This window comes from Myxozyma melibiosi (genome assembly GCF_037950935.1).
Source record: "Myxozyma melibiosi strain Phaff 52-87 chromosome Unknown BZA70scaffold_4, whole genome shotgun sequence".
NCBI lineage: Eukaryota > Fungi > Ascomycota > Lipomycetes > Lipomycetales > Lipomycetaceae > Myxozyma > Myxozyma melibiosi.
The window spans coordinates 710,873-731,656 of record NW_027042918.1 but is presented as its reverse complement, the minus strand read 5'-3'; the positions used below and the strand labels follow the sequence as shown (position 1 = coordinate 731,656).

Genomic DNA, 20,784 nt, shown 5'->3' with positions numbered 1-20,784 from the left:
TCTTGAATCCTCGTTTAATCAGCGGCCCGGCTTGCGACCGCTCTGCCTGAATGACGACACGTACTCCTCGCATTCTGCCCGTACCTCGGAACGGCCGCCAACTCTGTTGCGCACAGGGAGTGTGCGCTGGGAGGGTCCGCCGGAGAGCCTTGACCGTCGCTCTCTGTGCCGTTTCAGCTGCCTCTTTGTCTGCTCACTGAATGCGATACCAGAACTCATTCTGCTTCTATCGGCGAGGTGACTGCAGCCGCTGTGACTTCTGTATGCCGGTCTGCCCGTAGTGCGGGAACTGACTCCCGCGGTGTGTCGAACTGACTGCCTGGCAGATGTCAGTTCCTATCGCATGGCGCCATCATCCAGCTGTGCCCCGCCATTTTCCTGCAGACCATTCACCTTCGACAAACTAGCAGTACGTCAACGAGACAAGACTACTTACTAGCTCCAAATCTCTGAAACCTTGGCCACAACGAGTCATCTCTCTCATTATAATACTCGCCCGCCATCCACCTCTGCTCGTGTGCCTTTGCTCGTTGTATCCCCGCCCCCATATAAGCAGGCCTTCTCCCCCAGTACGTCCACCCCATGCATTCTTCTCTACTTTATCCTACGCATATCTAATCTATCTAGATGTCTACTGTCATTGAGAAAACCTCAACGCCGGAGGACTCCGTCTCCGGCGAGAGCGAGTTCTACAACGAGAAAAAGGCCGTCGACGTCACCACCACCCCCCTCGACTCCGAACCCCAGCATGAGCACGACGCCGTCGTCGAGCGCATGCGCGAGACCGGTGACATGGAGGATCTCATCGCTGAGGGCTACGCTGACTTCTTTGTCGAGAAACTCGGCATGATGTCCACCGCCGAGGCCCTCGAGGTCCTCCAGTACTCGTTCGAGTACCACCAGACCGATATCAACTTCCCCCAGGCCACCATGGACAGAATCACCCACCTTCTCCAGGGCGAGGATGCATACGGCCAAGGCCCCATCATCTACAACCTCGACCTGCGACTCGAAGCCTCGCTCATGAAATACCACTCGCCCTACCCCGAGGTGCGCTCCGTCTGCGCGCCCACTGACGACCCCTCGATCCCTGTCGAGACCGCCCGCGCCTATGTCATCGGTGTCTTCTGGGTCGCCGTCGCGGGCTTCATCAACCAGCTCATTTACTTCCGCCAACCGCATTTCACGTTGACCTCCCAGGTCGTTCAGTTGCTGCTGCTGCCTTGTGGTCAGTTCGCCGCCAAGTTCATTCCTGCGCGGAACATCAAGATTTGGAAGTGGACGCTCAACACAAACCCTGGACCCTGGACTTTCAAGGTGAGTCCTTGTTCACTATTATTTCCCGTTTTAGTAATATCTTTTAATAACATATTTTTATACAGGAACAAGTGCGTCTCTACAGCTTTGGCTCTTTGTATCGTTGAACTTTATGCTAACTCAACAAAACAGCTCTTCGCCACCATCATCACAAACGTCGGCTCGCAAAACTCCGTCTGGGGCCAGTACGCGCCCGTCGTTCGCGAGAATCTCTTCTACGGCCAGCAATGGGCAGACTACGGCTTCACTGTCTGCATCAACCTCATCTGCCAGTTCTTCGGACTCGGCACCGCTGGTATTCTCCGCCGTTTCTGCGTCTACGAGAGCAAGGCTGTCTGGCCCACGCTGCTGCCTACCTTGCAGCTTAACCGCACGCTGCTCTTGCCTGAGGACAAACGTGTTATCAATGGCTGGAAGATCACAAAGTACCGTCTTTTCAACATCTTGTTGGCCATCACCTTCGTCTACTTCTTTATCCCCGACTACCTCTTCACCGCTCTCAGTACCTTCAACTGGATGACCTGGATCGCCCCTAACAACAAGAACCTGGCTTTTGTCACCGGATCAAAGATCGGAGTCGGTTTCAACCCCATTCCCTCGTTCGACTGGTCCGTCATCAACTACGCAAACTGCCTCGTCGTTCCCTGGTTCACCACCGCCAACCAGTACCTCGGATCTGTTCTCGGTGCGCTCATCTGCCTGGGCCTGTACTACTCCAACTACAAGTGGACTGGCCATGTCCCGCCCAACACCAGTACCGTTTACGACAGATTCGGAGCGACCTACAACCTCTCCCGCGTGCAAACAAACGGAGTCTTTGACCAGGTCAAGTACGAGGCATACTCGATTCCCTATGTTTCGGCCGGATACTACATGTACCTCTGTGCTTCCTACGCTGTCTACATGTTTGCCTTTGTCTACATTTTCATTGGCGAGTGGAAAACACTTACCGTTGCGTGCAAGGGCTTTGTTGCCAGTTTGAAGGACAGAAACAAAACCGCCTATGAGCGCTACAGAGATCCCTTGTCGGTCATGATGCGCCAGTACAAGGAGGTGCCTGACTGGTGGTTCATCATCATCTTGCTTTTGACGTTCGTAACCACCCTGCTCGTCACGCACTTTTACCCCACCACCGTGCCTCTCTGGTCCGCAGTTGTCATCCTGCTCGTTGCCTTGGCGATGCTTGTTCCCTTCATGATCCTCTACGCCACCACTGGTTACTACATGTCCACCAACATGCTCGGCACCATTCTCGGCGGTTACATGGCTCCCGGCAACGGTCTTGCCTGCGTCTTCATCCGTGCCTTTGGCTTCTGCGTCGACGACCAGGCCGAGACCTACGTCGGCGACCAGAAACTCGCGCACTACGCCAAACTCCCCCCTCGCGCCGTCTTCCGCGCGCAATGCGTCGCCACAGTCGTGCAAGTCTTCGTCACCGCCGGCGCGGTCGAGCTCGCGCACGGTATCGAGGACTTTTGCAGCTGGGACCAGGGATCCAGGTTCTACTGCGCGTGGTCGCACAGTATCTACTCTGGCACCTTGCTGTTCGGTGTCGTCGGCCCTAGTCGTATTTTCGATACCTTGTACCCGATGATTAAGTGGTCGTTCTTGATCGGTGCTGTGATTGCGCCGCCCTTGTATTACATCCGCGCCCGGTATACCCGATACCTGCGATTCTTGCATCCTGCTTTGATTCTCGGAGGAATCACAAAGTAAGTTTTTCTACAGTCTATTCTCTCTCTAACACCTTTTGCTAACAAATATTCTCCAGGTTCGGCTCTAACTACAACCTGACCTACTACACCGGCGGCTTCTACTTCTCCTTCGTCTTCATGTGGTACATCCGCACCCGCTACCTCATGTGGTGGTCTAAGTACAACTACATCATCTCCTCCGGTATCTCCGCCGGCATTGCCTTCTCCGGAATTCTCATCTTCCTCGCCCTGCAGTACCACCCAAAGCCCCTGTCCTGGTGGGGCACGACCGTGCAGAGCGCGGGCGTCGACGGCGGCGGCTCTGCTACGCTGTATGATCTGCCCGAGATTGGATATTTCGGTCTCGATCCGGGTACGTGGTCTTAAATCCACTCGCACGTCTTCTTCTTTTCTCTGCTTTTTTTGATTTATGATTGGTTTCTCGTTGTGGTAGATGCATCTTGAAAAGTGTTTTTGTTCTTCATTTGTTTATTTCTTTATGTACATCGATTATTAGTTTCTTGTGCGCTGATATGTTTTGCGCCGATATGTTTTACTTTAATGGGATTCTCTGCTCTTTTCATTAAATCACGAATGAACAACGTACTCGTAGAGTCTTATAAAAAAATTGTCTTCACATGTTTGAAGTAAAGGCATCTAGGTCGGATTTAAGGTACCAGAACCTTATCCGCAGTAAACTTTCCCACCTCTGGAAACTCCTGAAAAAAATCCCTGGGAAGGGATCTCTGATTGATGATCTGAAAGGAGATGCTATCGACGCAGACGATAACAGTCCAAGATATCCGGTGATTTGTGCTTTTTCTTGAAGAACATGACAGACAAAATAACAGCATTCCAGTCGTTCCTAAACGACAGCGAGATCGAAGTCTCGCCCGACCTCGAAATCGCCTACGACGAAGACTCAGGCTACCGCGTCCTTCTCTCGTCCACCTCCCGCGGCAAGATCAAGCCCCGCACTCCGCTCGTGCGGATTCCAAAGTCCGCAGTACTCAGCGGGAGCACATGCTCGATCTGCAACCTGCTCCCGGACGAACTGCAGGGCACGATGGCCGGTCTGGTGGTGGCGTATATGGTCGAGCGAGCGCTGGGCGATCGGTCGCCGTGGGGTGCGTATCTGGCGATGCTGCCGGAGCGGGAGCGCGGGTGTTTGCATTTTTGGACGGAGGAGGAGAGGTCGTGGATTTATGGGACGGATGCGCAGATTATGCTGTGGGCTGCGGACATGGATTTGGATGATCTGTGTATGTTCGCCGGTGATTTCTTTTTCTACCAGCAGAGCGTTGTGCAGCCTCTGCTCGCCGACTCGTTGCGCGAGGCGAATATGACGTGGGAGGAGTTTACGAGTAAAGAAAAGTTCTACGACGCGGCGTCGGTGGTCGCGGCGCGGTGTTTTGAGATCGACTCGTTTATAGGCCTGGGTCTGGTCCCGTACGCGGATCTGTTTAATCATCTCGATGACGAGGATGTGCGGTTCGAGAGCCAGTTTGATGTGTGCGAGTTTTGTGGGGCGAATTCGACGTGCGAGCATGATGCCCAGAAGATGAGGGATGCGGTGGGTGGTGGTGACGAGGAGGATGTGGAGATGGAGGGGATGGAGCTGGATGATGATAGCGATGTTGCGCCGGAGCTGGAAGATACCTCGCCCTCAGACGAAGAAGACGACAGCGACGACTCAGATTCCGACCCCGACGAAAAAGACACATGCGACATCGTGGCCCGCAAGCGGATCTCCGCCTCCGCCAGCCTGTTCGGGACCGAGACCGAGATCTACAACTCGTACGGCCCGCTGTCGTCGACGCACTTGCTGGTCAAGTACGGGTTTGTGCCGGACCGGAATCGGCATAACTATTTGCTGATGAGTTGGGGGACTAGGATGCTGTATAGTGAGAAACACGTGGACTGGCATGGGGATCACGATCATGAGTTTGTGGGGATCATGGAGGGGGTGCGTGGTGCGGATGTTGGTTATGTACAGGAAGAGAGTGAGGATGATGAGGTCTATGATGAGGAGGCGGATAGCGAAGGAGGAGATGAGGAGGAGCAAGAAGAGGAAGAAGAGGAGGAGCAAGAAGAGGAAGAAGACAAAGAAGAAGAAGAAGAGGAAGAAGAAGAAGAGGAAGAGGAAGTAAAGGAAGAGGAAGAAGATCCAGAGCTAAAGATCGACAGCGAAGGCCGCGTCAACATCCACCTCTGGAACCGCATCATGCTTCTCATCTACGCCACCGCAGATGAGCCCATCGACTCTTCCAACCCCGACCTGCTCCACGACGTGCTCCGCCAGTTCAACACCGCTCCCCACTCGATAACCGAAAAACAGCTCACGCCGGTAACAAGACAGGCGCTTTTAATTCTGCAGGATCTTCTCATCAACAGGATCGCGCGGTACAGAGACGGAGGGCTGTCGGCTAGTGAGTATCAGTATATGCTGGCCGATAAGTCGTGGGCAGTTGGCGGGAGTGAGTCTGAGAAGCGGAAAATCATGGCTATGAGTCTTATTGGCCAGGAGAAGGCTATGCTGGAGCGCGCGTTGCGGAGGATCGGTGCCGCGCAAAGAGTGTAACGTTCTCGGATTTTTTACATACAGATAGACATATAGAAGTACATAATCATGTTCTATTCATAAATGCATGCAGGCCTCTATCGTGCTCTAATAATACTTTCCCTTCAGCTCGGGCGCATGTGTATATCCAAGATACCCTCCTTCGCCTTGTTTATATAAAACGTGTTCCTGTCATACGCGCAAAAGTACATAATCGTGTTCTATTCATAATGCATGCAGGCCTCTATCGTGCTCTATAATACTTGCCTTTCAGCTCGGGCGCATATGTATATCCAAGATACCCTCCTTCGCCTTGTTTATATAAAACGTGTTTCTGTCATACGCGCAAACGTACATAATCGTGTTATACATAATGCATGCAGGCCTCTATCATACTCTAATAATACTTGCCTTTCAACTCGGGCGCATATGTATATCCAAGATACCCCTCCTTCGCCTTATTTATATAAAAGGTGCTTCTATCATACGCGTCCAACGCCATGTTCTCCTTAAACTTCGCCACCAGATCCGGGTTTGACAAAAAGTGTCGTCCGACGGCGACGATCGAGTTTGGATGGCTGGCCGCGTACTCGCGCGCCGTCGTCGGATTGTATCCTCCGGCCGAGATCCAGACTCCCTTCCACAGATTCCAGAACGGCTCCGTCGAATCGCCTTCTTCCGCAATCTGATCGTTGTTCCCCGCCGTCCGCGGCTCGACCATGTGCACGTACGCGAGGCCGGGGAAGCGGTCCTGGAGCTGCTCGATGAAGTACGAGAATTGCGAGTACAGCCCCTTCATTCTCATCGCCTGGACTTTCGAGAACGGCGACAGTCTGATCGCCACGTTCTCGGCCCCGATCGCCTCGACGCACTTGGCAACCACCTCGAGCCCGAACCGCGCGCGCTTCTCGATCGACCCGCCGTAGTCGTCCGTCCGGAGGTTGGTGATGTCCTCCATGAACTGGTCGACGAGGTACCCGTGCGCGCCGTGGATCTCGATCCCGTCGAACCCGGCTTTCATCGCGTTTTTGGCCGCGGTGCCGTAGTCCTCAACCATCTGGTGGATCTCGTCGATCGTGAGCGGTCGGGGCTTGGGGCGGTCCGGCATCTGCACGTCGCTGGCCGAAAACACGTCAGGCTGCCTCGTGCCGGGGTTGACTCTTCCCAGATTCCAGACCTGGCAAAAGATAAACCCTTTCTTCGCGTGCACCGCGTCCGTCACTTTCTTCCACCCCGCAATCTGCTTATCGGTGTAGATGCCGGGGCTGTTGGGGTACCCGCCGCCGAGGAAGCTGACGTCCGTTGCTTCCGCGATCAGCAGCGTTCCGGGAACAAGACAGCGCTCGGAGTAGTACTGCGGCGCGAGGTCGGCGTTTGGCGTGCCGTCGTCGTCGCAGCGGTAGCGGGTCACTGGCGGGAACGCGAGGCGGTGGCCGAGCGTTATCTTGCCGACTTTGATGGACGTGAAGAGCACGTCTTCTTCCGACATTCTGCAGGGTTTGATGTGGTGAAAAAGAGGCAGATGGTGGTCAATTGCGTTTAATGCAGTTACGTGAGAACAATGAGAACAATGCAAGGCGAGCGAGTATCAGGTTTGGGAAGGAGGAGGATGAAGGCGCGCACCCGAGGAGAGGTTTGGTTCTCTTTCGATAAATTACGAATACGACGATATCTCGCCTAATCTTATCCGCGCCCGAGATCTCATTGAACCACTCCTTCGTCAAATACACCTCTTTCTGTTTGTATCAGCTATTCAAAGCATTAAGTGCTGTAAGATAATCTGCATCTTCACGGACTGTAAATACTATAAATATTACTTCTCAAACCCCCTTATCGTGACCAAGTCTTTAAAAAGAACCTGTTCGCCTATGCTGTGCAGGCAGCCAATAATAGAACCGCTGTTCGTCTCCGTGACGAAATCTAGAAATGTAAAAATAGAAAGCTGATGAAATCTATCGGGGTAAAGCAAATCGTAGTCGTTTGGTCGTGGTCGCATTTGGGGGCATTTTCTCAGTGAGGTGGGAATTATGTGGGTGGAATTCTACGCGACGAGGGAGGAGACTTTCAAGAAACTTGGAAATAACTTGACTGAATAACCAACAGATCGCCCATAAACTAGATAACACAAAAACAAAGTAGAAAAAGTAACATCAGGCTCAATCACCGGGATATATATATAATATACAAATGGAAAATAACACGCAAAGAGCAAGATGGAATGCAGCGGCGTAAACCAAAAGAGTAACTGACGATTATCTATCTCACAGAAATATTGAGCTCGGCTCGGGTAGATGTTGGGCATGCGCCGGTAGGGAAGGCGAGGTAGTAATTTGGAGGCTCTGTCGAGTTCATTTATTTCCGCTAGTGCTGGAAGTAGAAACGTTTAACCAAGAAGAGGTAGCTCGTTGGTATAGTTGTAAAACTCCAGCATCTCCTTGCAAAGCATCGAGTACCATTCCGAAGGTTCCCACTAAATAGCGTACATGTTAGAAACTAATTCCAATCCAGATGATATATAATATATGATAAACCCACCTCATTGCAGCCCTTTCTGCAGTGCCCCGACGGCATCGGCTTCTTCGTCGTGAAATGAACAATAACCGCCTCAGGCCAGAGCGCGTCCCATGTCCGGCGATGGTGCTGATACATAATCAGGTTGAAGTTATACTTGTACGGCAGCGCGTGGAACCTGAAGCGAAAGTACGCGTTCAGAAACGCTTGGTCGGCGTCGTTGGGCTTGTGCATGTTGGGATCCGACACCGCAACAACCATGTTGTTGAACTCTTCTATCGATGGGCGGAAGGTGATTACGCCAGAGTTGAAGCGCGTGTCGGTGAGGATGTCCCACCAGGTGTCGGGAGTGCCCGCGATTTCTGCAGATGTCAGTGTTGAGCTTAACAGATTGAGCACAGCTCGTACAGAAAAAGAACATACCTCCAGGTTGATCTAAAAGCTCGGCAATAGATCCTTTGCAGAGAGTATCGGCGTCAATGAAAACTATTCTCTCGTAATGGGTGTATGACCAGAGGTATAGTTTGTTGAGGTTATAACGATGATACGGTCGGATTCTATCCTTATCGACGCCCTCGAACTCCAAATCCTTCTCAACCATAATCTTCCATCCTACCCGTTCAAGTCTCGTAATATTCTGCGGCGTGACCGCGTCCTTCCCCTCTGTCCGCACGAGCAGGATGAGCTCAGCGTCGAGCGCATCGAGGTCGTTGTGTTTCTGCAGCGTGTAGCCGAGCATCATGGCGTACTGCGTGAAGCGGGCGGTCATGACGCTGGAGGAGATGGCGAATCTGGGCGTGCGCTTCATCGTGATGTTTGTGGGTATGTCCGGGATGGAGGACGGGTCTGACATGTTGACGTCGAGGGATCGAATGTGAGGAGGCTGCCATGAGGACTGCAATAGATCCAGGCTGTCGTCTGGGTCTTCGATGGTCACATATTTTGAAGCGCCGTTTTCTGTAAACCTGTGTTAGCTCATGCAATCCTCTATACGACGCGAAAAAAAGAAAGAAGAGAGAACGCACTGTTGAGTGTGAAAAACGCGACTACGAGAGCCACAATTAGAAAAGCCGGAAGCGCCAATCGTTTGCCGGCCATCTTGACGCGTTCCGTTAATACAACTCTGTCACTTTTGGCTTCTGTAGTGAGGCAGCTTCCCGCGCTGTACTGGTAGTAGAAGTGGGTCTGAACACGGGCAGAGCAGGGGCGTGCGAAATGAAGGGTTCAGAGGGTGTAAGGCTGAAAAAGACGACAGCGGAGGAGGCGAAAGCGGTGAGTTTATTTAATGAGAAAACCTTATTTCGGGCTCCTTTGCATTGCCAGACGAGCAGGTGGTGGATTAAGGTAGTAAGAAAGAGTAGAGGAATAGAGGAATAAGAAGTAGATAAGTAAGTATTTGTTTGTCTCTATATTACGGCTTATAGTGGGCGGGGACGGTCGCGGATGCTGCGGGCGTTGTTTTGACCCTCGAACCGAGCCGCGAGATCCTTAAAGCTGCCTAAAAACGCTAATCATCTTCGCTGCGCCGTCAGCCAACAACTCAGACAATTTTCTCTCTTTTATTCACTGTAAACAGCGTAAAAGATCTCTATCAGCTACTCAACAGAAGTTGTAAATAGCAGAAGCATGTGCTCGGCAGTTGATCGACACCGTACGAGCACTGTACTACAACAAATCCCAATCCTCCTCCTCAGAATCTCTTACTCCCTCCACATCACCTGCTTATCCCGCTTCCTTGTGGCAAACCTCTCGGCAGCGGAATCCTGCGTGACTCCCGCGGACCCTGGATTAGATCTCGGCCGTCGCGTGGAACGATCGTCCTCGATCGAGAGACTAGCCTCGGCTGGCTTAGGTTTTCTAGTAGACATAATCACTTAGTCAGTATGCTTATGTAAATTCTTACACATTCCTTATCTAATCGGTCTCGCTTCGCCGAACTTCTACTGCGATTTCCGAAGACCACCCGCACTGTTCATTCCCCCACTTCCGCACACATATCCCCATAATCCACCTCTCTGTTTGATAATTCGACACAATGGCTCCTACCATCGCAATCACCGGCTCAGCCAGCGGCATCGGCGCCGCAATTGCCAAGCTCTACGCGGCAAAGGGCTACAACCTCGTGCTCTCGGACTCTGCGACCGCGGTCCTCAAGAGCACGACCGAGTACATCCAGTCGCAATTCCCGGCCGTGCAGATCCTGTCGCAGCCCACGGACGTGAGCAAGTTGTCTGAGCTTGAGTCGCTGCGCGACGCGGCGCTGGCTAAGTTTAAGACTGTCGATCTGCTGGTTCTTAACGCCGGTGTGCACGGCAACTACAAGACCGAGGAGTTTGGCTGGTGGGGAAATCCAGAGGGCATGCGCAAGTTGTTCGACGTCAACCTTTACGGCATCGTGAACGGCATCTCAGCCTTCCTGCCCACGCTGCGCGCGCAGGCAAAGACGGGCGCTACCTCGCGCGTCGTCATCACGATCTCAAAGCAGGGCATCTCGAACCCGCCCGGCAACCCGGCCTACAACGCATCCAAGGCCGCGATCCGCTTCCTCGGCGAACAGCTCTCGTACGATATGAAGGACGAGAACGTCAAGGTGCACATGCTCGCTCCCGGGTGGACCTACACCGGCATGGTCGGCGGCTCGCCTGGTATCTACATCGACTCCGTGCATGGCGCCAAGAAGCCCGAGGGTGCGTGGTCGCCCGATCAGGTGGCCGAGTACATGGACGAGGGAATCGCAAAGGAGCACGCGTACATCATCTGCCCTGATAACGAGACTTCCTCCGAGACCGACAAGATCAGATTCGAGTGGTCGGCGGGTGATATCACGACCCCTCGTTTGCCGCTCAGCAGATGGAGACCGGAGTATAAGGATGAGTATGCTACTTTCGATGCTGCCAGAAGAAAGTAAATACATAGCTACATGTCATTTGCTTAATATTAAAAGAATCATATAAGTTTTTATTCATCACAACCTAATCAAAAGCTACTCGTCATCATCAGACAGCTCGCCCTCGGTAGGTATATCAGCCTGCGGCGTCAGTCTAAACGCATGCCGACGACTTCCATCCAGCCCAGCCCAATCCACCAAAGCCGAGTGCGTCGCGCGCCGATTATCCCACACCGTAATCGAACCCGGCTCCCACGACGCGCGCACCTGGATATCCGCCGCCCGCGCAGTGAAGTCGTACAAAAAGTTCAAGATGGCGTCGGACTCCTCGCGCTTGAACCCCTTGATGTAGCGCGAGAACTGCGGGTTGACGTAGAGCGCTTTCTTCTTCGTGACCGGGTGCTCGCGAACGAGAGGGTGGAAGTTCTCCACGGGCTCGCGGCGGACGATGCCGCCTGCCGCGCGCGACGCGTTCGCCTGTGCAACGCCAGAGTGCAGGACTTCCAGCCCGTGAAGGCGTTTGCGGAACGACTTTGAGAGACGGTAGTACGCCTCCTGGGTGTCGGTGTAGATTGTATCGCCGCCGGTCTCGGGCCCGTCGAGCATGCCGAGGAAGGTCGTGCCAGGAGGCTGACGCTCGTAGGTCACGTCCGAGTGCCATGCGGTCGAGCTGATGTGCTCGTCAAAGAAGGAGTGCTCGGACGCCTTTGCGGTCGCGGATCTGTACACGAGATGGATTTCCGGGTGTCCGCGCGGCGCACCGGAGGTAGGGTGGATATGGTTCCGGCCAAAGTGCGAAGCGTAGTCGAGCAGCCAGTCGATCGGCTTATCCTTCAAGTCCTGCTCGCGGAAGACGACCACGCCGCGCTCGGCGACGAAGCGCGCGAGCTCGTCTTTTCCCGCGGACGAGAGCTCGGAGAGCTGGACGCCTCTGATCTCGGTGCCGAATTTCGGGGTCAGCGATTTCACTTTGAGATTGGTGTTGGACTTTGACAGGAGGTTGGGGAAGGTGGGGTCGGCGCGGAGGCCGGGGTCCGAGAACTCGAACTCCTCTAGAGGACCGAATTTCTCGTTGGGGTCCCAGGTGGGGAGGAAGTGAGCGTATTTAGACTATGAAGAGAATCAGAATAGGTTGTTGTATAGAAAATGCAAGAGGAAGGTATGGATACCTCAGCATCCTCGCCGGAAAGAACAAGTCTGCCCTTTTCGTCTTTGGAGTAGATCTTTGATTTATCGCCATGGAACGACGAGGCATCAATTGCCTGGATAGTTTCAGTCTTTGACATTGTGTGAGTAGTTGAGCAACACAGAAAAGTATTCAAGAGTGTGGAGCAGAGGTATGTAGCAAAAACAGAAAGACAGTGCGAGCACCCCAGGCTATTATATCCCGGACCGGAGCGATATCTGTCAGAATCCCAAGCTTACAGAGCGAGCCAGCGAGCGACGAGTAACGACTGCGTATTAGCAGCCAAGTATGGCATCATGTCATGCTCTGGGCCTGCTTAGCCTCAGCGTCCGCCTCGCATCTTGCTTTCCGCCCCGCAGTTATCTGATGGCCAACAGTCGAAGCAAGAACCGTGCGCTGATGATCCCACAGAACGAGTCATGCATTTCATCAACAGTCATCATTATCGCTCAATTGCACTGATTGCTAATGTTCACCGACAATTGTTGATAAATCACTTCTGTATTGTCTGCTTGTAGGGACATTGAATAAACAAACAGCACTGCAACTAATCCAAGCGGTGAGCGATTCTACGCCACAGATGACGTGACGAACCCTCAATCTTGCGTGAAATTGCCTTTTCCCCACCGCTCTCATCAACACCTGCAATTGAGTTATAATAACTCTCAAATAGACAGTTAGTTATTATTTACTTTTGCGAGGACGATTTGAATTCGTAGAGTAATCGACTCTCGGGAGGATTCCTTGTTCGTGTTATTGCGGGGCGGGGCTTTTAACCTGTCCTTTTTAGAGATTTAAGCAAGATGGAGAATCCACATCGATCTATTCAAAGCTCTCTATTGTGAGCATAACCAAGCTATCTCAAAAACTGTATATAATAGAAAAATAATACAAAACAAAAAAAAGAAAAATAGTTTATATATAAATAATCCATATACTCCAGAAGAAAATCTCATATATCAAAAACAGATGCAAACTGAACTTTTGCAACCTCAATACTTTGCGCCTTTAGCAGAATTCCGCGCATTCAACGTCCACCGACACTCGCGAATCATATTCTTCGCACCCGCCAGCACAGGATCGGGATAGTTCTGCTTGACAAACAAGTCCAGCACCTGCTCTGCCGCCGCGACCTTGCCGTGCGCCAGGTTGGCCGTGATCATGGCTTCGTAGGTTGACGGGCCGGCGATGCCGTTCGTGTAGGCAATGTCAAAGAACGATTGGCTGACTGCGAGGTTCGTCTGCGCCCAGCCTTCGATCAGCTTGTTGATCACGTACACGCTCACAGTCACGTCGCGGGACTCCATGTCCTTCAAGATCTCGGTCGTCTCCTCCAAGCGGCCGCTCGCGATGCACGCCTCAATCAACTGCTGATACAGGCTCACGTCGGGAGTGACCCGCCCAGAGGAGATGAAATCGTCAAACAGCTTGCGCGCAAGATCGTATCGTTCCTCGGTCCCGCCAAACCCGGCAATCAGCGCGGCGCAGTGCTCAGACTTCACCGCGTACCCGTCGCGCTCGATCGTCTTCATCGCCTCGCGCGCGCCGTCCATATCAACAGGCTCGATCCGTGTATACGCAGAGATCAGCAGCGTGTACGAGTGCGGCGTGAGCTCGACCGGGCGCTGCTTCATCGAGTCAAAGAACTTCAACGCCTTTGCGCGGTCTTTGAGGTTGAAGATGTAGTACTGCAGAATGGTGTTGTACGGCGCCACGCGCGGTCTGTAGTTTGGCAGCGCCTCCATCTCAACCAGAAGTTGCTCGGCAGTCACGATATCCTCAGCCCGACAGCTCGCACTGATCATCGTGCCGTACGTCACCGAGTTCCGCTTCAGTCTGTACTCCTCCATCTCGCGGAAATACATGAGCGCAAGCTTATACTTGCGCGCCTTGCTCAGCTTCGACAGCAGGGCGTTGTAGAGGAACGTCGTCGGGTAAATGCCATACGCGAGCGCCTCGTTGAACAGCAAACAAGCCTCGCGCGCTTCGTCGTGCGATCCCGCGGCCTTCAACTTCACAATGAAGTTCCCGTACGCGTTCGCATCCGGAGCTGAGCCGATCTCAATCAGCTTGTTCTTGAACTCCACAAGCCGCTTCTTGTGGGCCAGCGAATCCCGCTCCTGGCACTGGAAGTACATCTTGATCATCGCAGAGTACACGCTCTTCCACACATGATACAGCGCAGGCCGCTCGTGCACAGGCGGCACAGTGGTCTCAAACAGCGCAAACATCCGCTCGCCGGCGGCAACGTCCTTGCCCTCGCCCGCATACTCAATCATCTTCATAGAAACCTCGGTCGAGATCCGTAGACCCGCGCCGTAAAGCTGCTCGATCGAATCCATCAGCTGCGCGGGCGTCTGGGTTTTCCGCTGGATGCAATGCTCGACGGCCTCGGACTCCTGCTCGTCAAACTGCAGCCGGCCAGTACGCACGGCCGCCTCCATCGCCTCGTCAACTCCCGCATCTTCAGCTTGCATAGTCTGCGCAACGGGGTTGGGCTGGGGAGCAGGCGGCGCAGACACTGGGGTAGGTGGAGCTGGGGCAAAAGACTGCGTAAGTCTCGGCGCCGCCAGCGTAACGTAGTGATTCGATTCAGGCGACAAGATGATTCCCGCCTCGGCGGCGATCGAAAGCAAAGCACTCAAGTGCTTGACGACCGTATTCGAAAACTCCGACAACGGCAGCGCGACCACGGCACGGGCGTGCAAAAAGACAATCGCGTCGAAATCTTCAAGCGGGATAGGCTCGTTATTCGCCAGCCGGGTCCACGCCGGCGCGAACAGGGTCTGCAAAGACACAGGCGGCTGCGGCGCAGAGATGGCGATGCGGTCAAAGTCAAACGGGCACGCGACCGAGTACGCGCGACGCATGAGACCGTCGGCGTCTTCGATCGCGGACCAGTTGACGGAGTTGAGCATGTCGGTTAAAGTGGCGACCAGGAGCGCGTTGGACTCTGCCATTGCTGGTCCGCGGGTCTGCAGCTGCAGCTCCGGCATCGCAGCGACCTGGATCTGGAGAAACATAAACGCCTGGTGCGCCATGTCTTCGTTTGAGAAGGGGTGCTTGAGGAGGTAGACGCCTGCCTTGCGGACCATCGGGAGGTCGACGCGAAGATTCTTCGTCAAGACATCTTCCAACACCGCGAGAAGTCGCTGGGCGCCGACCACGGTGTCGTCGGAGACCAGTCTGATGAAATAATTCGAGACCGCAGACTCAGCTCGTCCGATGTCGCTTCGGTTAAGCAGGCAGTCATAGACCTCGTCAGCGAGCAGGTACTGCTCAGATAGCGAGCATGCCGAGAGCAATTTGCCAATGGTCACGGGCGAAGGCAGCGGAAGGCCATCCTGGAGCATTCTCGAAAGCCACAGCCAAGCCCTTTCGCGTCCGTCAGGTGAGGCGGTCGTAAAGTGCTCGATGACGATATCGGCCAAGGGCGTGAACATTGTGGTGATGTCGAATGACGGAAGGGCAATGATTCGCTCCAAGAGCTCGAGGCCGCCAAAGTCATCGCCAGACTTGAGGTGCACGCGCAGAAGCTCGCTGTAGATCTCGAGCTCCTTGCGATCGGCAAGGGTGCCGACAAGCGACTTGTAGAACTCGTAGATCTCAAGCGCGGCATTGACATCCGTCTGGAAGACTCTCATCAGATGCACAAACGTGTCAGCCAAGTAAGCCACTTTACCTTGCTCGACCGCCGACTCGAGAGCCTTAAAGACGGAGATAGCCTGCTTGGTCTGCTGGGTCGCGGCAAGACACTCGAGCAACCTGTTGTAGACCCAAATCGGGTAAGCTTGCACGCGGACGACGGTACTGGCAAAGAACACGTCGAGCGCAAGTTTCAATGACGGGTCAGTCTCAGCAAGTTGCTCGCCGAGCTGGGGCGCGAGTTGCGAGCTGCTTCTGCCGGGGCGATTGAGCGCGACTCTGCGCATGGCGAGGTACCGGGACGTGAGCGCGTTGATGACGACGGCGTATGTTTCGGCATTCGGGATAACGTTGTTTTGAATCATATACAGATATGTGTCGAGCAGCAGCTGGACGTGCTCGTTGCTCATGACTTGGTCGCGTGCCGTCATGTTTGCGATCGACTCGAGCGTGCACCGGAAGCCGCTGAGCGAAAGGACTTTCTGCTTGCTGCGAAGGTCAGAGTAGATGTTGATGACGGTCTCATAGTCCTTTGCGAGAAAGTACTGGTGCATGACGGCCTCGTCCTCTGCCAGGAAGCGCGCGATCGGGTCCGCGACATATTCAACTTTAGGTAGCTTTTCGAAGATGAAGGGGTCTGTGGGGAGCTCGCTGGAGAGCTCTTGCTTGGGAGTGTCTTCGGATTGTGGTTTTGGCTGTGAGGTTTCTTGGAAATGGTAGTACTGTTTGTACACTTGGACTTGCTGATGCTGCACGTGCCATAGGCTATGTTAGTGGCAAGATCACAGTAGATGAAAGCAAAGATTGAGTCTCACCTGTTCGTTTGCGGCAATGATATCAGCAGCGGTAGCATCGTCGACTTCGACAAGGCGCTCGCCAGTGATAAAGCCGGTAGTGTCGACGCGGTCGTCAAAGGACGATGGCTCACTGTCAGCAGAGGAAGACGAGTGCACGGAGGAAGAGTCATCGCTGTTTGCTATCCGGCGCGAGACAGAGACAGTGCGTATTTGTGAAGTATTTGGCGAGGAAAGAATGTGTGCGTCGGAGAAGTAAACAGCGTTTGTCCGCACGGGCGAGTTCTTGAGTGTGTCGCGGCGGCGGTCGTCGTCGGAGGCGGAGGACGTCGAGACGGAGAGCGAGCCGGCGTTGTAAGAAGGCGCATAGGAAGGGAATGCAGCGCCGTTAGCAGACGGGTGAGAACCAGAGGAGGAAGAGCCCGGACCGGAGGAGAAGGAGTGCTGGACGGAGCGGGAGATGAGTTGCTGCGCCTGGGCGGTTGCCTGCTGACGCGCGAGCTGCTGGGTCGAGACGAAGAAAGCCGGCTGGGCCGAGGTCGCGGTGGAGGCGACGAAGAGATGCTTCGCGAGGGCCGAGTGGCGCGCGATAGCAGCGAAGGACTTGAACACCATTTTGTTGTGCTGTGGTCCTAGGCTGGCATGGCTCGTGGAGGGAGGGAGTGTTGTGGAGAGGAAGAGGGCGGTGGTGAAGGGAAATAAAAAGGCGATGCGAGAATTAGAGTCTGTCGGCGCTGCTACTTCCCGACTTCCCCACCGACGCCCGGGTAGCGGTCCAAGCCCCGCGGTTTTGGCAATACAGCGACTACGAGAGTGAAACTACTTCTGTTTAGCTGATATTTGTGTGTTATAACTACTTACAGTGCTGGTATGTTGCCAGGAAGACGGCCTACAGCAGGCGATGAGCAGGTCGTCAGCCTGGCGAGTCAGCGCGGTTAAGGTTTGGTTAACGAAAAAGAAACGGAGCTCGAGATGATGTCACCGCGTTCGAAGGTCTCCTCGGGATGAGAATACTACCAGATGTTCATATCTTTTGTTGTGTGTTGATATTGTTTGTATTCAGTTTAACTCAGTTTATCTCTGTTTTATACAAAGAAACAGCACTTCTCGTTGCGCTGTAAATTCCTTCTCTTCGGTTCTCTTCCGACTAAGCTCCGATGCCCGTGCGGCTTAGTTCCGGCCATTACTCTCCTATGCGTTTAATAGTAATAGTTGTAGAAGACACGTATATTTATACCAGCCCAACCATGCGGTCCGAATGCACTGAAAGACAATAACTAAAAGACAATAACGACACTAAACAACACTGAATGACATGCAAAATGCCAGGAATGCAAGGGCAACAACATAATATACAGCACAAGACACATGCGCCTAAGATGCAACTAATGCAGATCTAAAAATTAGTCTTGATCTTCCAGCCAACGCTGTAACCCCGCGCCAGCACCAAAAACACCGTCGAGACCATATACGACGCGCCGCAGAAGATGACGAGACCGGTGTAGTCTCCGTTCATCCTGTTCAGGATCTGGCCTGCGATAGGCACGCCCGTGAGCGAGCCGATGCTGGCGAGCGAGTACGCGGTTCCGTACCGCTTTCCGTAATCCTTGATATCGCAGATCTTTGAGAAACACACGGGCGCGAGCGAGATGCCACTTCCGGAGGTGAAACCAAAGAGAATCAAGTACGCGATCGCGCCGCCAAAGTTGCGGCCTTCGGTGGCGGCGATGGGCAGCCAGATTCCGAGCGAGAGCACGCCGCAGGAGAAGACGGTGAGGATGAGCATGTTGAACATGCCGTACTTGTCCGAGACGTAGCCCGGGAGCCAGCGGCCAAACACGGAGGCGGCGTTCATGACCGCGGTGAGTGCGTACGCGAGGTGCTCGTCTACGCCTTTCCAGATCGCGTAGGTGATGAAGTAGGTCGAGGGAATGAGCAGCGCCCATTCGATCAAAAAGTTGCCGATCGCCATGAACGCAAACTTCTTGTCTTTGAACGCGCTGAGGTCGATAGTCGAGCTGTCGCCCGAGCCACCGACAATGCGAGACTTTAGACAGATGACGGAAAAGGTAAGGAAGAATAGCACAAAGAAGCCAACGACGCGCACAGCCCACGCAAATCCAATCTGGGGAATAAGCGACCTCAGCATGAGCGGGAACATGATGCCGCCAAAGGATCCGCCGGTGGCAGCCACTCCGGTCGCGAGTCCTCGGCGGGCAAGGAAGTACTGGCCGACGACAGCGACGCTGGGAGTGAAGATCATCGAGCCTGAGATGCCGCAGAGGACGGCGAAGGAGAGAAAGAATTGGTAGTATTGGTGGCAGAGACTGAACATCATGACTCCGACGACGGTGCCTAATGATCCGCAGATGACGAGTGGTCTCGCGCCATATTTGTCAAAAACGGGTCCTGCACTTTAGTTAGAGTTGTGTCAATGAATATAAAGAAAATTGGAGAACACATACCGACTTGGACTCCGCAGAAAAAGAAAGCAAAAGAATAGGTAGAGAAGATCCAAGAAATTGTGGACTCGTCATACTGAGCGAGATCGTGCTCGACGAGATAGGCTTGGAAGAGACCGACCGAGTTCCAGATGCCAAAGATGGCAAACATGGCGCACCAGGATCCAAAGACGACGGACCACGCGACAGGACCGCCTTCGGGGTAGTCGAGATCAGCGGTTTTTTCGTCTGGCAGCGCGGCCTCGTCGACCAGGGTGCTGGCGGACCGCGAGCGGGATGCGTCGTTGAAGGAGTCTGAGAGGGACTCGGCGGAGTTGTGTTGGGGGTGCTCGGTGGACACGCGTTTTAGAGACGCGGCGTCGGAGGGGATCATGTCTTGGATAGTCATGTAGATGTAGATGCAAAGTAGATGCAGAAGTAGAAGTATAAGTATAAGTATAAGTAGAAGTAGAAGTAGATGAGTAAGATTAAAGACTACAATGAACAGCGGACCAGGCTCTTCTTATAAAAGCACGACCACTCCTCCGGAGGGCAGATTGACGAGCATCCCAGAATTCTCTCGTCATCTGCCTCCAAAGGAAGGTCGCCAAAGGCCCCTGCGCCCGCGGATCTGCCTCGACGCCCGTCCACCGGCCGCCACCGCTGCGCCTGAGGACCGACGCCCGGTTTTAAAGCCATGCGCTAGTCCTAATATAGAATCATTAAACTGTATTAGTATGGCAGGGTTGGCTTTTGGCGCTTTTAGGGTTCCCGCTTGATGCTAAACTATTCCTGTTTCGGAAGGACGCCGGCGCCGACGGGTTTTTATTGCTCGATCTTGCGTAGTTTAGAGTTTGTTTATTTATTTTTTCTTTCTCCGCAGGCTGAGGCTCAGCGAAGGCACCTCAACCTCAGGCAGCCGAGTCGTCATTGTTCCCTTTACTATTAGAACTATGCTATGCTCTACTATTCTCTACTCTATCGCGTCTTCTTATCATCAACTACACCACTCGGCACTAGAACCCACAGCCGCCTCATCATGTCAACAATCATAAACAACGGAATCACAAACGTGGGAAAGTACACCCAAAACAGACCAACCCGATCGCCATCGCTCAGCTCCTCCGGCGACAGATTGCGGAATCCGTACGTGATCTCGATGAGGCAGGCTAGCGTCGTCAGGCTTGCATTCACGCCGTAGACCAGCGTCGGGATATACACCTTCTTGCTATCTGTTGTCATATCGTATATCAGTAACCATCACTGTCTGCAGAGAGAATAGGGTAGAGATAGAGACAGAGTGCGCACCTCGGTAGAACGCTATCGCGCCGACTACAAAAAACGGAAGCTGGAATATCCCCTCAATCACCACAAACGAGACAAACCACGCCGGCGGGTTCTTCAGCAGCGGATCATTGTTCATCGATACATGCAGATCCAGCAGATTTGATTGTATCTTCAGCCGATAGTCGCGCGGGATGATGATTCCGATGTCGATGAATGCTGTGACAAATGCATGGATGATGCTATCGTAGTTAGTATCCCAGAGCGCTGGTGTCAATATCACTTCAATCGTATTCTTACAAATAAATAAAATAAAAGCAATCCAGCGGACGCTTTGAAATACCCTTCAAACTCATCACTGCTGCTGTGTGTTGTGTAGAAACAAGCACCCGAATCTCTGCAACGAGGATGTGGACGCGTCTGAACTTCGACCCTCCTCTAAACCTTAATCCCCTTCCTCCTGAG

General features: G+C 53.5%; 9 protein-coding genes across 9 annotated transcripts; 3 read left to right on the top strand and 6 right to left on the bottom strand.

Annotated features, from left to right (window-relative positions):
* Positions 1-173: 173 nt before the first annotated feature.
* On the top strand, positions 174-3,678 carry BZA70DRAFT_148098 (OPT oligopeptide transporter protein-domain-containing protein). The gene is made up of 4 exons (XM_064909685.1): positions 174-1,317; positions 1,383-1,388; positions 1,450-3,029; positions 3,089-3,678. The coding sequence occupies exons 1-4, from the start codon at positions 628-630 to the stop codon at positions 3,396-3,398; spliced, it is 2,586 nt and encodes an 861-aa protein (XP_064768975.1). The 5' UTR covers positions 174-627; the 3' UTR covers positions 3,399-3,678.
* A 1-nt stretch (position 3,679) lies between these two features.
* Positions 3,680-5,780, top strand: BZA70DRAFT_148099 (uncharacterized protein). Its single transcript, XM_064909686.1, has one exon. The coding sequence runs from the start codon at positions 3,844-3,846 to the stop codon at positions 5,590-5,592; it is 1,749 nt and encodes a 582-aa protein (XP_064768974.1). The 5' UTR covers positions 3,680-3,843; the 3' UTR covers positions 5,593-5,780.
* On the bottom strand, positions 5,608-7,284 carry BZA70DRAFT_148614 (putative NADPH2 dehydrogenase chain OYE2). Its single transcript, XM_064909689.1, has one exon. The coding sequence runs from the start codon at positions 7,058-7,060 to the stop codon at positions 5,969-5,971; it is 1,092 nt and encodes a 363-aa protein (XP_064768973.1). The 5' UTR covers positions 7,061-7,284; the 3' UTR covers positions 5,608-5,968.
* A 670-nt stretch (positions 7,285-7,954) lies between these two features.
* Positions 7,955-9,180, bottom strand: BZA70DRAFT_267045 (nucleotide-diphospho-sugar transferase; the record flags this gene model as incomplete). The annotated part of the gene is made up of 4 exons (XM_064911076.1): positions 7,955-8,041; positions 8,107-8,444; positions 8,506-9,039; positions 9,108-9,180. The coding sequence occupies 4 exons, from the start codon at positions 9,178-9,180 to the stop codon at positions 7,955-7,957; spliced, it is 1,032 nt and encodes a 343-aa protein (XP_064768972.1).
* An 848-nt stretch (positions 9,181-10,028) lies between these two features.
* On the top strand, positions 10,029-11,039 carry BZA70DRAFT_277468 (uncharacterized protein). Its single transcript, XM_064912452.1, has one exon. The coding sequence runs from the start codon at positions 10,118-10,120 to the stop codon at positions 10,988-10,990; it is 873 nt and encodes a 290-aa protein (XP_064768971.1). The 5' UTR covers positions 10,029-10,117; the 3' UTR covers positions 10,991-11,039.
* Positions 11,040-11,065: 26 nt separating this feature from the next.
* BZA70DRAFT_267043 (putative alpha-ketoglutarate-dependent protein) lies at positions 11,066-12,255 on the bottom strand (the record flags this gene model as incomplete). Its single annotated transcript, XM_064911075.1, has 2 exons — positions 11,066-12,079; positions 12,139-12,255. The coding sequence occupies 2 exons, from the start codon at positions 12,253-12,255 to the stop codon at positions 11,066-11,068; spliced, it is 1,131 nt and encodes a 376-aa protein (XP_064768970.1).
* Positions 12,256-12,947: 692 nt separating this feature from the next.
* On the bottom strand, positions 12,948-17,302 carry BZA70DRAFT_148149 (uncharacterized protein). The gene is made up of 2 exons (XM_064909687.1): positions 16,616-17,302; positions 12,948-16,549 (listed from the first exon to the last, which is right to left on the bottom strand). Exons 1-2 carry the CDS (start codon positions 17,207-17,209, stop codon positions 13,148-13,150), a joined length of 3,996 nt encoding a protein of 1,331 aa, XP_064768969.1. The 5' UTR covers positions 17,210-17,302; the 3' UTR covers positions 12,948-13,147.
* A 343-nt stretch (positions 17,303-17,645) lies between these two features.
* On the bottom strand, positions 17,646-19,890 carry BZA70DRAFT_277464 (putative monocarboxylate permease). Its single transcript, XM_064912451.1, has 2 exons — positions 19,060-19,890; positions 17,646-19,003 (listed from the first exon to the last, which is right to left on the bottom strand). Exons 1-2 carry the CDS (start codon positions 19,442-19,444, stop codon positions 17,991-17,993), a joined length of 1,398 nt encoding a protein of 465 aa, XP_064768968.1. The 5' UTR covers positions 19,445-19,890; the 3' UTR covers positions 17,646-17,990.
* BZA70DRAFT_277462 (transmembrane protein 6/97) lies at positions 19,891-20,755 on the bottom strand. The gene is made up of 3 exons (XM_064912450.1): positions 20,620-20,755; positions 20,344-20,561; positions 19,891-20,267 (listed from the first exon to the last, which is right to left on the bottom strand). Exons 1-3 carry the CDS (start codon positions 20,673-20,675, stop codon positions 20,014-20,016), a joined length of 528 nt encoding a protein of 175 aa, XP_064768967.1. The 5' UTR covers positions 20,676-20,755; the 3' UTR covers positions 19,891-20,013.
* Positions 20,756-20,784: the final 29 nt, after the last annotated feature.